Source organism: Carassius carassius, chromosome 2 (assembly GCF_963082965.1).
Source record: "Carassius carassius chromosome 2, fCarCar2.1, whole genome shotgun sequence".
NCBI classification, from domain to species: Eukaryota; Metazoa; Chordata; class Actinopteri; order Cypriniformes; family Cyprinidae; genus Carassius; species Carassius carassius.
The window spans coordinates 16,131,158-16,146,206 of record NC_081756.1 but is presented as its reverse complement, the minus strand read 5'-3'; the positions used below and the strand labels follow the sequence as shown (position 1 = coordinate 16,146,206).

Sequence of the window (15,049 nt, the reverse complement as noted above, 5' to 3'; positions counted from 1 at the left end):
GCAGGGACTGGAGCACTTGTCAAGGTAAAAGGAAAAATGGATGAGGAAAAATACCATTAAATTATTGAGGAAAATCTGCTGCCCTCGCCAAAAGTTGTCAACTGGATGAATGTTTACCTTCCAACATGACAGTGACTCAAAGCACACAGCAAAACTGAACACACAGTGGTTGAAGGAGAAGAAGCTGAATGTCCTTGCATGACCTAGTCAGAGCCCAGACTTAAACCCCATTGAAAATCTGTGGAATGACTTGAAGACTGCAGTCCACAAACACTCACCATCAAATTGGACTGAACTTGAGCAGTTCTGCAAAGAAGTGAGGACAAATATTGCAAAGTCTGGATGTGCAAATTTAGTAGACAGAGACATATCACAACAGACTAAAGGCTTTGATTAAAGCATTTTTTTTTTTACATGTTGGCGTCATATATTTCACTTGGATGTTATAAGTTGAACTGAGTAAATACAGTTGGATAAACCAAAAAACTGTGCCCATCTTGATTTCAGGCTGCAAAGCAACAAAATGTAATTATTTTAAAGGGGAATGTTTTTTTCACTGTATATGCTCCATTCATATCACTTAATTAGATTAATGTGGGATAGGTACAGATACAGAGTAAATCAGCTATACATTTAGCTATACATTTTATGGGATTTATTAAATGTTTGGAATTATTCAGACCTGCAGTATATCAAATATAATTTGGATGATAATCCAGTAAACCCAATACAGAGCAGTCCTCAAAACCACAAAAATAATAAATCACATAAGCAGAAAAGATGGTCTCTGAAAGTACCTAATGTAGCCCAAGCGTACTTTGTCTCAAGGACAGTCTAAGAATCACTCTCTCCCTATTCCCTACTGCTCCACATTTAAAAACATTCAGTTCTCTACACTATTTGCAGTGTAAAGCCATTAATGTTGATTTATAAAATTACAAGCAAAAAAACTCTCAAAGTTTGAAGTGAGGGAACGCGCACACAGCCACTTACGACTGCCAGTCTTGTTACAAATGGTGCATGCTTAATTCTTTGGCATAAGTGAGCCAAATAACCACAGTAAGAAATGCAATTTAAACCACAAAATGGACAGATTAAAGGGGTAAAATGAAGCGATATCAACTTTTCCTTTCACTTTGGAGCGTTACAAGCTGTTCATGAATAGATAAAATCGCTAAAGTTGTAAAGACTAAAGTTTACAACCCAAAGAGATATTCTTTATAAAAGTTAAGACTGTTCCACACCCTCCTAAAACAGCTTGTTTAAACATGGTCCCACATGTCTACATCACTGTGTGGTAAGATTTGTATAACACTGCCCAAATTTTCACACAAAGAAATTAAAGTTTACTCTGAAAAGATCATTTAAAGTCATTGTTGTGCAAAGCATCAAACAGAGATTACAAAAAGTAGGTTCAGCAAGAAATATTTTGTTTGATCAAATTTATTACATATACTCTTTTGGACCATGTGAGTAAATGATGACAGAATTGTCATTTTTGGTTGGGTGAACTATAACTTTAATTTTAATTTAATTTTTATTATTATTACTATGAAAATATTAAATTATTTATTTAATGAAATTAAACTAAAACTGCCAGTAGGTGGTGGTAAATGTCTTAATGATTAAGTCATCGAGTCATTTATTCATTAATTTGATTCGTTCAAATGGCTGATTCATTCAGGAGTGAAGTAAATGGTTCTTTATGAATGGTTCATTGAATCATTAGGCTTGTTCGTCTTGAAGCGGATCATCACCATCAGACCGATCAGAGTGTGACATCAAAGAACTGCAAGGGCTTTAGAGAGCAGATGACTCTGTGTGCTTTTGAATCGCTCTCGTTGTACTTTAATGTCATACACCGATCGGTCTATGCAGCGCCACTTCAAATCCAACGCGACTACGGCCAATGGTTCAACGCGCAAAATGGTTCACCCAATTCGTTCAAAATGTGGATTAAGAAATGAAAAGCCACTGTGGGTTGCTCGGGGATGAACAGTTCTGATTTATGGTTATATTTTGGTTGGCAAAATTGAGCAAAACAGACAACATTGTGTCTAAAATAACACAATATGAACTTCTTAATGAACTGTTGTATAAGATGAGTAGCCTATCATTTGCACTCGTGTGATATTTCTTAACTATGTGATGTAAATATGAGACAAAATTTCAAACAGGGGCATTTTCCCCCATATCTTGAATTTTAGGGCAATTTTCTAGGCTCTATCACGCAATATGTTGCTTCCCTGCCTCGTATTAGTCATCAATCGACTCATCAATCGACTTTTTACGCGTTACTTTTCTCCATAATTAATTAATCGAATTAACGCGTTAAATTACCAGCCCTAATTTAAAGGATTTACCACTGATGATTCAAACATGAATTTTGAGCAGTCTTGAGTAGCGCTTGTTGTTTGTCGTTTCTCTGATCACAAATGCAGACATGGTTATATGTTTACGTGGCGTGATGCAACGCAATGTGTAAAAACACATCATAAGTCATTATAATCAGTATTTATACCCCCACTGGATGCAACAAATGCCTCATTTGTAACGGGTATAAATGGTTTTGACACAGCATCACAGTATGGTACGGGGCGTTACATTTCCGTCACACACTTGAGGCATTCGGCCAATCACAGTACACCTTGCTTTTCAGAATGATGAGCTTTGTAAAAATTTACGCATTTGAGAAAGGCAGGACACAGAGGAGAAACAATTTATGTACATTGTACATTATGTGAAAAAAGTTTTTTTTTTTTTTTTACCTTAAGCAGCATAAACACATTTCATTACACCAAATACATAAAATCTCGAGACCAGTGAATGGTACTCGAGACCAGTGAATGGCGCAGGTGTCGCACACTCATTAACTCCACCGGACTCGCTCCGTTTCCATGTTTCTCAGCCCCACCCCTCTCTTCATAGTCATGTGACCCCTTTAAAGGGCTGGAAGGCAATCACCATACTTCAAAACGCAGAAATAGGAAACAAATTATGCAGCCTTTTCTATTTTAGTATTCTTTAACTAAAATAACAATCAGCTCCCTTTTCTAGCCGTTAACACAAAGACGATGTTAAACGGGATCAAAACAGGAACCGTAATGTCATTTAGCCCACAAATAAGTGCATTATTTTACAGTCTTTACATTTCAGCTCTCTAAGGCCTCTGAGCTGTTCAGTATTTGACTGTGCCCAGAAAGAAGCACAATGAGTCCCTTCACATAGCCCACAATAAAACTGTCAACAATAACACATTACTAAAATAATTTTCTTTGACCTTTAAAACACCGCCTCTCACTATAGGAGCTTTGACGAGACGCAGTTTTCTGGTCAGACACCAGTGGAGCATTGAACTAACAAATAAACAGCTTTATGGGAAAGTGGTTCTATTTAGATGCAAAGCAGAGAGCAAGACACTAATGCATTCTGGATTGCATGGGCTAAGTTGGTGGTGCTTTGAGATAACTGGGTGATTGCCATGATATTCTCATAGGCAGATTTGTCAGATGCAGTGACTGCTAGATATATTAGCATCTGCTTGCGATGAGTTGGATAAAAAAAAAACGTATGAGTATTACAGAGGAACAATTCATCACAAAGCAATTTTAATAATAAAACTGGGTTACCAAAAGCTCCATCAAATACAACAATCCACTACAGCCCTCTTCCATCATTGAAGGATTGTGTACTTTAAATTTACTCTGGTGAATGAATTTAACTGCTCTCCAAAGCTAATACTGAAAATAAGCCACAAGTAAGCATTGTTTTCACTGCAATCCTGCAGCAAGTCATTGCATGGTATAGGCTCTTTAAAATTCAGACACAAATCCGTAAGAGGAAAAATCTTATCTAGTAGCTTCAGACTGCCTCTGATTTGCTCCTACTGTCCCAATTAGTTTGTTGATACAGAATTGTGCAGCATAAAGTGCAATCACATTGGTTGTTTACTGGCTGCTTTCGGGTTGATTTCTCAATTTAATTAAACAAGCCAGAGCATGCAAATGATTTACTGCAGTACTGTAAACAAACTAATAATCTGTCAGGCAAAAAACATTCTTACAGTATATCTCAGACGGAACAGGTCATACAAATAAGGATGTTTGAATGACTAGATTGACTACATTGACTACATTGGCTATGATGGTGGTGGTCTGGTTGTGGTTTCCACATTACTGGAGCTGAATGGATAAAGTGACTTTGTGTGATCGCACCATACATCTCTGTCATTCCTATTGTTAATACAAAAGTATTTCTCACAATTGTACGGAATTACATTGGGAAGGGAAATATTACTTAGGGAGCTGCTGGAATGTTTATGACATCTAATTGGCTGTGCCAAGCCACACATTCTCATATATCATATACAGGAGACAGGCATACACATTCTCGTATACAAATACAAGTGATACAGGCAACGTTCTATACAGCAGCACTGACCACAGCACTCCCAACACAGTCCACTTCATCTAATTTCTGCTGCTCACTATCTGCCCATGAGTCTCCTCACCTGCTGAATATGGTAGAGATGGATGTTGACGAATAGACAGATTCACTGGTTACTGGATGTGCAAACAGAGAAATAGCTAGACAGACTAGCATTTTTTATTTATTTTTTTCATTTTCAAAAGAATATTGAACATATATACTGCATTTTATATTACCTGGGCATTATATTAAAAAAAATAGTAAACTGCTGAGAGAACGTATCTAATACAACAGCTGAGGAGTGTTTGTGTTTTTTTGTTTGTTTGTTTGGAGCAAATTGAAATGCAAAAATCATATTTGTTACAAAAATGTAACATTCAAGATGGCTTAAATACATATATGGATAGATACATTGACAGATATATTTGGATGGATATGGATATTGAAAATAAATAAATAAATGGTGCCAACATGGTTGTTGGCCTGCCATCGCTCCTGTCCTTTATTGTTTTTACTATAATTGTTGACCGATATAGGCTTTTTGACAGCCGATGCCAATATCTTGGAAAGCAGGGGGGGGGCAATAGCCGATAAATATATTATCTATATTATATATTATTTATTTTATTTTTTATTAATATTTAAGAAAATTTTAATCATTTGGCAATGGATTAAAAAATAAATGTGTAAAATAAACATACTTTTACTTTAGATGGCAAAGTATTTTTCACAAATAAATAAATATGAAATATAAATATAATTTATAAAAGGAAGTAAAAAACTGTAACTAACAGGGCACTCAGTATTCTGGGAAGTTTGCCATTTCAAAAGATTTAAATGTGTATTTGTTTAATGCTGACGGCAAATGAGAAAGTATTATAATGTTTGCCTTTCTATTACTAATAATATAAAAGCAATCGTTATAATATTAATTGTATACATTCATTCTTTTGTTTAACCGTTTTATGTGATTATTAGACAGACTTCTATCCATATTAGACAGAACTGTTAACGATAACAGTAAACAAGAGAGAGAATGTCTCAAAGTCTCAAAGACTTCAACCAAGCAGAAAAACTTATCGGCCAATGATGATATTTGAAAAACACCAAATATTGGCCGATATATCGTCTTTGGCAATATATCGGTCGACCACTATTTTTCTGTACATGTTTGTGCTATCAGTGTGTATGTTTTCTTTCCTGTTCCTCCTGCTCTACTGTTGCTTGGCTTTTGGATGAATGGTATTTTGTGTATTGTAATGTGTACTAACTTTTGTTATGGGTTATTCGTTGTTGTTTTTGTCTCTCTCTTATTTTCTTACTTCTTTCTAGTATCTATATTATTTGTTAATGTACAGCACTTCGGTAGACACTAGTTATTTAAAATAAATATATTGACCTTGACTACTGATGAATAAATACATGACAATCAGATGGATCACTGGATCAACTACTAGACAGTTAACTGGACAAACCAATGTACTAGCAGACTGATAGATGGAAACCAGTTGTCCAATGTCATTGCCTTAATCTACACTGAAGAGCAAATCGCCAGTAAACATTCAATCAAACCTCTGACTAAATTCAGTTATCTGTTTTTTCCTGACACTTGAAGGTCCGAGCAGACAGCGGGCTCTGATCACTGCGAGAGGCGGGAGTGAGGTAGCGCTCGTTGGGGAGGGCTTTGCAGTTGCACTCGCATCCTCACGGTCTCACAAGGACAAAAACAGAAATTCCCACTATCGCTTACTTTATAAAGTAGCTGGCGCCTTCCTCGGTGAAGCCCTCTTCCCATCCCCGCGGTAAATCTAAAGGGAGAAAAATATTTGTACAAAGCTCAATTAAGTTTTTAATGAAACAGAAAGTACCCACCATCAATTATGCAGAGGACGTGTTTCCACTGGTCACTTTAAACACTTACCGCAGTATCCGACTAAGGATTGCAAAGTTTAGACTAGCCAGCTTAGTTTACTACCGTACCTGATCGTATCATGTGTCCTGAGTTGACAGGTTCACCAGTGCGGGGATGGAGCCAAGTAGTGCTGCGAGTTTTGTCGCTGGAACACAGAGACACCTGTTACGAGACCCATCGGAAAAGGTGCGGATTCACCATAACCACAATACAAAGCAACGACTGTGATCAAACCCTTCATAGGCTGCTTACTTGATGAAAAAGACCCTGCCATCCCCACACACCCCGTAGGACCAGTGCTCAGGTAGTGTGTCCCGCCCGAGCGGAGCCGCCATGATCCCGGTTGAAAGTGAGCGCTGCGCCGCAGAGTTTCCCGGGAATCGGACAGTCCGATAATCACCGCTAGGGCTGCACTGCTGTTAAAGGGACAGGCTAAACTTGGGAAAAGTCTTTGTCCCAGTTATAAGCCGACAGAAAAGAAAGAGGCCGTCGACTGGGGACATATGTTGTATCGCGCTCATGACAACTGTCTTCAAAGAGCTGAGCTTTTTGGCAGGTAACAAGTAACGTTAGGCGAACAGTAGCATATGATTTAAATGACAGTAGTACGAGATATGTGATGATTTTAGTCAGGTTAAACCTGTCTATAAGCGTTCCTCCTACGTGTTTCCCAGCCAAAAATATCCGACTGAGAAAACATTTCTTGCGGATTAAACATTTTTTCATGAGTCCTAGATATGCTGAGAAGTCATGTTGGCTCCTCGCTGACAAAAATAGCGTAAAGTTGCTTTGTTTACACTTTCGTGTCGCACTGTGTTCGCGCCACTTTTCATGACCTGCACTCGCATGGACAGATCCAATAATATCATCATTTGTATTATTTTTATATATTTTTTAAAAACCTGGTATGTTATTAATAGTAAGGCAAATGGATGTTCAGTGGTAACTGGTTATATATGCAAGAGACACTTAAAAAAGTGTCTACATTGACTCTGTCTCAGTTCATATTACAGAGCACTCAAAAAATATTGATTTCAAAATAAATATAACTCATTTTTTTATTATAATTCAAAAAGTTTTTATTCACTAGACACATACTTTTATACCTAAATATATGTAATAATAATTCCGTTTAATATATAAATTATATTTACTGCATTGTCTAGACAGCTAAAGGCCTTAACATAACTGGTTATCTGACTTAATATTAACTATGCAAAACATAGGCTGGTGAATGGACACATGAGCTTGAGCTAATATTTGGACAAGAATGCACGTCCTCATGAAAGCAAACATGCCAATATGTCTCCACGTACACGTCTGCCACATTGTATGAGAAATCTCTGACACAAAACTCATATCTAAAGACTCTCCCATACATTCTTGATGATAACCACAGGAACACACGGTCAAACTTCTCACTGAGGCAGGGCAGAGTCACAACCAAAGAAACAATCCAACTGCAACAACAGCTGATTATCCTTCCATTAGACCATGCTATTTATAGCCACCCACAGTCTGTAGACTGGCTGACAGTTGACTTATACTGTAAAATGCTTACTCTTTGGTATATATGTGTAGAAATATGTGTATAAACAAGGTAAATTGCATTATTTTTTATTCAGCCCATCTCCTGTTTTTGTCTTGTTCAGATGTTTTATGTAGCATAATTTTACAGATAAATTCTGACCATTCTGTTTTTGGTTCAGATTTCGAAATACAGTCTAATTTATTAATTAAGTGCTCGTGCAGCATGTATACAACATCTTTGTTTGGATCATGATTAAAATACAGTGGAATGGAAAGAGCACAGACAAAGCCTTAGTTAGTTTATATGAAGAGATATCTTTTGTGGTATTTATTTATTTGATTTGGGGTTTGTTTTAAAATGTATTATTATAATTTCACAAAGAAATGTTCAGCATTTTGTCCAAGCACTAATACAGAAATATTGTGAATCGTATCGCATTGTGAGTTGGGTTAATCGTTACATCTCTACTTTTTACAAAATATATAAATAAATAAATTTCTTACGGTAAAATAGATGTCATCTTTCATAGTTTATTCACTATTAATAAATTAATTGACATCATAAGATTTACATCCTGTCAGAATACTGTGTTGCATTTTAAAATACAATAAGCATCAATACATGTTCAGAAGTGTGGGATTAAATTTTTCATAGAAGTATCATATAGATAAACATGATTTTGTCATTAGACAAAACTGTCATTCCTGTTCCTAGAGCATTTGTATAAAAATTTATTGTAACTTTATATTCACAAAATATATGAAGCAGCACAAATGATTTCAGTGACAATGACAATGAATACCAAATCAGCATATTAGAATGATTTTTGAAGGATTATGTGACACTGAAGACTGGAGTATGATGCTTGAAAATTCAGCTTTGCCATCACAGGAATAAATTACTTTTAAAAATACATTCAGAAAACACTTGTTTTAAATTGCAGCAATATTTCACAATATTACTCTTTTACTGTATTTTTAAATAAATGCAGCCATAATTGGCATAAGAGGTTTATTTAAAATAAAAATTAAAAATACAAATACAAATAAAAATAAAATAATCTTAATAAACACTGTAATCTCTGAAGGAATGTTGTTGCAGGAATGTTGATCCAGGAACATTTCCGACTTGGTAAAATCATGTTTGCCATATCATATAAACTGGCTTGGATAAATGCATCGGATAAATTTGTGATCTGTTTCCCTTGAACAAAACACAGGATTTTTATATCCCTGATTTACACTGTTTTCATACTGTTCCTGCCAAGAACGCCCATTTGATTCCAGTTGTGTATCTATATCAAACATAAAACATCAAATATTATTTCACTGATCTTAATAATAAAGCATTGAGTACATGCATTTTTCCCACTATTTAAATACATGAATAATAGATTATTTTGAAAGAAGACATTGGCATTTATATTCTAAGACCCCTAAAACTTTTGTTCATGTAAAAATAAATCAGCAGAGGGCACTTCGAAATTGTGTCAGCAGTTCTACACAGCCTTGACTTTGACTGGCACCTCTTAGAGGTGGTCAAGTTGGTTTGGGAGTAGCTGTAACTGACAGAACTGTAACCCTACTGCACACCAGTGCACTGGGACCTCATCTTAAAATGCCATATGCCTCCAACAGAGCACAGCACAAGTCCAGCATAAGCTTGTATAAATTAGGGACTTTCTGTAATGCCACTTAAAAGGTCTTCAGTCTACTCTGTCTATCCCTCACAGTCGCACAGCTTCAGAGATGGGCTGCAGACAGGCCTGATCAGCTCTGCAGTATTGTACTGCTGATGGTTTCCTCGCCTCTGCCAGCAGCTCACAATGCTGCAAGGTGACTCAGTGTTACTTGTGTCTCTCACTGGAGAGGTTCATACAGAAGCAACTGCAGTTAAATCGCTGCATGCAGAATAACGTGTTCTGCAGTATAGGCGACTATCAAGATTTTTATGTTGTCAGTGCATAAAAAAAACTGTAGGCTACACCATATGACTAATTATTATTATTTATTTATTAGATTATTTTCTACAGCATCGATTAATGCAGACAATGTATCATTTGACATTTAACACATTTGGATTAATTTAATTACCATTAGCACACATTTCAAATGGTGGGTGAGCACTGACCTCTAGTGGACGAGAACGTTGTCACTCAATCAGACAGCATGTCTACAGTCGTGGCCAAAAGTTTTGAGAATTACATAAATATTGGAAATTGGAAAAGTTGCTGCTTAAGTTTTTATAATAGCAATTTGCATATACTCCAGAATGTTATGAAGAGTGATCAGATGCATTGCATAGTCCTTCTTTGCCATGAAAATTAACTTAATCCCAAAAAAACCTTTCCACTGCATTTCACTGCATAACTCAGGTGAGAATGTTGACGAGCACAAGGCTGGAGATCATTATGTCAGGCTGATTGGGTTAGAATGGCAGACTTGACATGTTAAAAGGAGGGTGATGCTTGAAATCATTGTTCTTCCATTGTTAACCATGGTGACCTGCAAAGAAACGTGTGCAGCAATCATTGCGTTGCATAAAAATGGCTTCACAGGCAAGGATATTGTGGCTACTAAGATTGCACCTAAATCAACAATTTATAGGAAAAAGGTTCAATTCTTGTAAAGAAGGCTTCAGGGCGTCCAAGAAAGTCCAGCAAGCGCCGGGATCGTCTCCTAAAGAGGATTCAGCTGCGGGATCGGAGTGCCACCAGTGCAGAGCTTGCTCAGGAATGGCAGCAGGCAGGTGTGAGCGCATCTGCACACACAGTGAGGCCAAGACTTTTGGAAGATGGCCTGGTGTCAAGAAGGGCAGCAAAGAAGCCACTTCTCTCCAAAAAAAACATCAGGGACAGATTGATCTTCTGCAGAAAGTATAGTGAATGGACTGCTGAGGACTGGGGCAAAGTCATATTCTCCGATGAAGCCCCTTTCCGATTGGGGCATCTGGAAAAAGGCTTGTCCGGAGAAGAAAAGGTGACCACTACCATCAGTCCTGTGTCATGCCAACAGTAAAGCATCCTGACACCATTCATGTGTGGGGTTGCTTCTCATCTAAGGGAGTGGGCTCACTCACAATTCTGCCCAAAAACACAGCCATGAATAAAGAATAGTACCAAAACACCCTCCAACAGCAACTTCTTCCAACAATCCAACAACAGTTTGGTGAAGAACAATGCATTTTCCAGCATGATGGAGCACCGTGCCATAAGGCAAAAGTGATAACTAAGTGGCTCGGGAACCAGAATGATGAAATTTTGGGTCCATGGCCTGGAAACTCCCCAGATCTTAATCCCATTGAGAACTTGTGGTCAATCCTCAAGAGGCGGGTGGACAAACAAAAACCCACTAATTCTGACAAACTCCAAGAAGTGATTATGAAAGAATGGGTTGCTATCAGTCAGGATTTGGCCCAGAAGTTGATTGAGAGCACGCCCAGTCGAATTGCATAAGTCCTGAAAAAGAAGGGCCAACACTGCAAATACTGACTCTTTGCATAAATGTCGTGTAATTGTCGATAAAAGCCTTTGAAACGTATGAAGTGCTTGTAATTATATTTCAGTACATCACAGAAACAACTGAAACCAAGATCTAAAAGCAGTTTAGCAGCAAACTTTTTGAAAACTAATATTTATGTAATTCTCAAAACTTTTGGCCACGACTGTAGATACTTCACCTTAAAAAAATGTATCTCGAGTCTTTCTCTGTATGAGCTGCCAGTCTTAATCTAGTTAAAACATTCTCTAGAATAATTGGCATTGCTAATGACACACCAAGTGGGTTAGCTAAAAATGTCTATAACAAATGTTGCATGAATTTCTTTCTAATCAGTGCCAGCAAGACATGTAACTAAATCTCTAGCCATTCATTGAACTTGTTCGTGAGACAATGACTAATAAATCAACATGCCCTTTTCTCTTCTTGCTCCATTGTGGCAAAGGTCCCACTTGACTTTTTTCCATTTTGAGCAGTAATTTAAACTCATTAATTCTCAATATTCTAACATGGTCAATAACACAAAGCATGATGTTCTACATAATGGTGGCCACACTTTTAATGTCTGTAAAATTATTTAAACAAAACAAAAAAAGTTACATAGATTTACAAATCTTCACAACAGTATCAACCATAAATGAACTGTTTGAAAGTGAATATTCAGTAAAAATGGATTCTGAATGTGACATTAACATGATCAGATTTCTAAAACATTGTATATGTAACCACTGTATTCTACTCGAAAACAGCAACACAGTTCTGTGCCCAACAGTAGTAAAGAAAATCAGTCTGACATCAATCACACAAACAACTGAATTGATCCAAATATTTTTATTTGTCCAAAAACTGCAAATTTATGCCACCAGTGCAGAAGCTGTGGAAGATTCGCTGTGGATGAAAACAAACAAATGAATCAGAAAAAAAATTCAGGAAAGACAAAGCAAGGTTTTTGTGTGAAGGGGACTGGCAGTGCTGGCACAATAAAGCCAAATTGCTAATTTACCTCCAAGGTTTATCTAGCACATAAGAAATATCTCAGTTCTTACAAGGGAAGAATGGGACAATGAAATGTGCACCACATATTAGTGAAGGAATTTCTTGTAATGTCAAAAAAAACAAGTAAACACTCACTACTTCCAGTTGGGGGCAAGTACTCTCTTGGTCTTGTAGTAGCGGGCAAGCCTGTGGATTCTGCTCTCAACCAGAATCAGGCGGAACTTAGCATCCTTGTCCTGCAAGACCACGAGTGACAATGAAACAAAATAGTTGAAATATATTGGAAAGATTTTCCCTTAATTCTTAAAAAATGATAGACTGAGTCTAATATGAATGACTGTTCCATTACCTTCCTGTTCCTTTCCAAGTGCTTCCTCACAGCAACAGCCTTCTTGATGAGGTGGTAGAGATCCTCAGGCAGGTCAGGGGCCAGACCTTTGGACTTCAGGATCCTGAGGATCTTGTTGCCAGTGACAAAACGCACCTGAGCAACACCATGGGAGTCCCTCAGGATCACACCTAATGAGAAAAGGGCAGGTGATGTTAGTTCCATAATAAAATTGGGCAGACAGACATAATACAGACATCTTATTTACAAATCTAAAGACATTTGGAAATATCAGGAGGCTTAAGCAATGAGCCTACAGAGAAAAAAAACACCAATGAACAAAAGCATTCTCTTCTAATGGAAAACAGCTTACAAATGTCAAACATGCCTCTGCTGTAATAATTTCACTAATTCTATTAAATTGGTTTTAGTCATAATAATTGATGTTTTCCTCTAGTGCTCTTATTTGATTTCAAACTTTGTATAACCATTGTGGATCAAATGTGCTGTAAGAAATCTAGTTAAATTTCTCATATGATGGACCTGACTGCCTTCACGAAGTTAAAATTCCTTTAATATCAGTCACAACTCACCGATTTGTGAGGGGGTCAGACCCTTCTTGGCCAGTTTGAAGATTTGCTCTTTAACATCATCAGATGTCAGCTTGAGCCACTACAAAACAAAATTATTGAACATTTTAACAGCCTTGACAATGTAGAGAGGCATTATTATAATTCCAGATGAATCAGAATCAGTGGACTTACTGTGGGGACACTTCGTCTATAGGGCAGTGCTGACTGGGACAAACCCTTGCTGAAAAATTAAGCATTTAACAGTTCAATACATGCTCCAGAAATGAAACATTAAATTACGTCTTCTAAACAATTCCCCTTCTCCTTCAGTAAACTAAACTGTAAACATGATAACTGACAGCAGGTAATACAAAGCATAGGTAACGTTAAGTAAATGGAAGGATATCTTAAACCAAGCTGAACTTTAAATCCGAGTTCGTCTATTAAATATTCTGATAAATGCATAAAAACCATTTAGGATGGGGTCTAAGCGGCCCTAGCCCAACCGTTAAAACACATCAGTCACAAAAAACGGTGGGTTATGTGAAACTAAGTGACACGATACCAGAACAATCAGACCGTACAGTCAGTCCGTGTAACTGAGAGTAAGTAAAGATCCTCAATGTGTCCGTCCTGCAGCTTAACATGTGCCGCGATCACCCATCAGAGCAGGACGACGCGGGACTAAATGGACCTCTCAAACTCTTTTCTAGCTCCAATGGAGTACACATTCCTGACGCAGCCTATGTTATACAGAGTTAACTTTGTTTTGGGTCGGTAGTGTGGCCCATATAATGTATTTTTAGCGAAAAATAAGCATTTACCCAGGAGCGTGCATACGACCCATGATGGCGCCTATGAGAGCGAGGAAAGAGAAAGACCGAGCCGAGGCCGAGAGGAAGTGAATCTGGAGCCGGAAGTGATGTCAAATATCACGTCCTGTCTGTATATTTGATGATCATTTATATATTTTTTCTTTGCGTTGCTTTTTCTTTTTGTCCCACTTTTTCAGACTTTAGTTTAGTATGTTAAATTTGGTATTTTATACACTTTTATTTTATTTTATTTTATTTTTCCCCATTGTGTTTTCTGTCATCTGAACGTGAAAAAGGCATATTTCTTCCAATAAATCCACATAAGTTTGTCATTACATTTGGCATACAAACAAATTAAAATGGTATCATTTTTAAATTCAGATATTATATTTTTACAGTCTCTTCTATCTCTAATGTCCATTATGTGATGGGTTGATGTTTTTATTGTGTTTTCTGCATTTTTCATCCTTTAGTTTATTACTGTCACCCTGTTACAATTAATAAAACTAAATACACGACTGCTTTCATATCAACCGGCTGGTGGCGCTATATAAAAGCACTACTGCTGTAAGCATGCTATAGAAATAGAATAAACGATAGAATAAACGAAAAGGGTTATACAAGGGGCGGAGCTTAGCGGCCTTTAGAAATAACAACTCTCCTTCAGCTGCTTCTTATTGTCATTATATGGGTTTTAATTATTATCCAAACATCCATTTATTATTATTATTATTATTATTATTATTATTATTATCATCCAAACACATCAAAAGAAGAATTTACAGTGTTATATCACATGTTACCCGTAAACATTTTCAGCGCTGGTCAGGATGGACCAATCACAGGCGTTTGTGATGAATATATATTTATAATGAAGTGAAAATGTATTTTATAGATATTACTCGGAAAATGTTATGTTCGCATAAAATGTACCAACAATCATAAGTAAGGATTTTTAATCTTCAAGTGT

The 15,049-nt window shown here is 36.9% G+C and overlaps 2 protein-coding genes and 1 non-coding gene across 3 annotated transcripts in view; all 3 read right to left on the bottom strand.

Moving 5' to 3' along the window:
- LOC132104422 (pleckstrin homology domain-containing family A member 7-like) overlaps positions 1-7,037 on the bottom strand; it is a 99,615-nt gene extending 92,578 nt beyond the window's left edge. The window contains exons 1-3 of the mRNA XM_059509889.1: positions 6,593-7,037; positions 6,409-6,485; positions 6,179-6,236 (exon numbers count right to left, since the gene is read on the bottom strand). Of these exons, the coding sequence (XP_059365872.1) occupies positions 6,179-6,236; positions 6,409-6,485; positions 6,593-6,675 (218 nt within the window). The 5' untranslated portion in view covers positions 6,676-7,037. The remainder of the gene's footprint in view (positions 1-6,178; positions 6,237-6,408; positions 6,486-6,592) is intronic.
- A 5,147-nt stretch (positions 7,038-12,184) lies between these two features.
- Positions 12,185-14,199, bottom strand: LOC132097219 (small ribosomal subunit protein uS15). The gene is made up of 6 exons (XM_059502861.1): positions 14,089-14,199; positions 13,457-13,505; positions 13,286-13,364; positions 12,714-12,883; positions 12,500-12,600; positions 12,185-12,256 (listed from the first exon to the last, which is right to left on the bottom strand). Exons 1-6 carry the CDS (start codon positions 14,109-14,111, stop codon positions 12,223-12,225), a joined length of 456 nt encoding a protein of 151 aa, XP_059358844.1. The 5' UTR covers positions 14,112-14,199; the 3' UTR covers positions 12,185-12,222.
- Positions 12,316-12,444, bottom strand: LOC132112570 (small nucleolar RNA SNORA19). The gene has a single exon (XR_009424988.1). It is a non-coding gene; the product is annotated as a small nucleolar RNA SNORA19 (small nucleolar RNA).
- Positions 14,200-15,049: the final 850 nt, after the last annotated feature.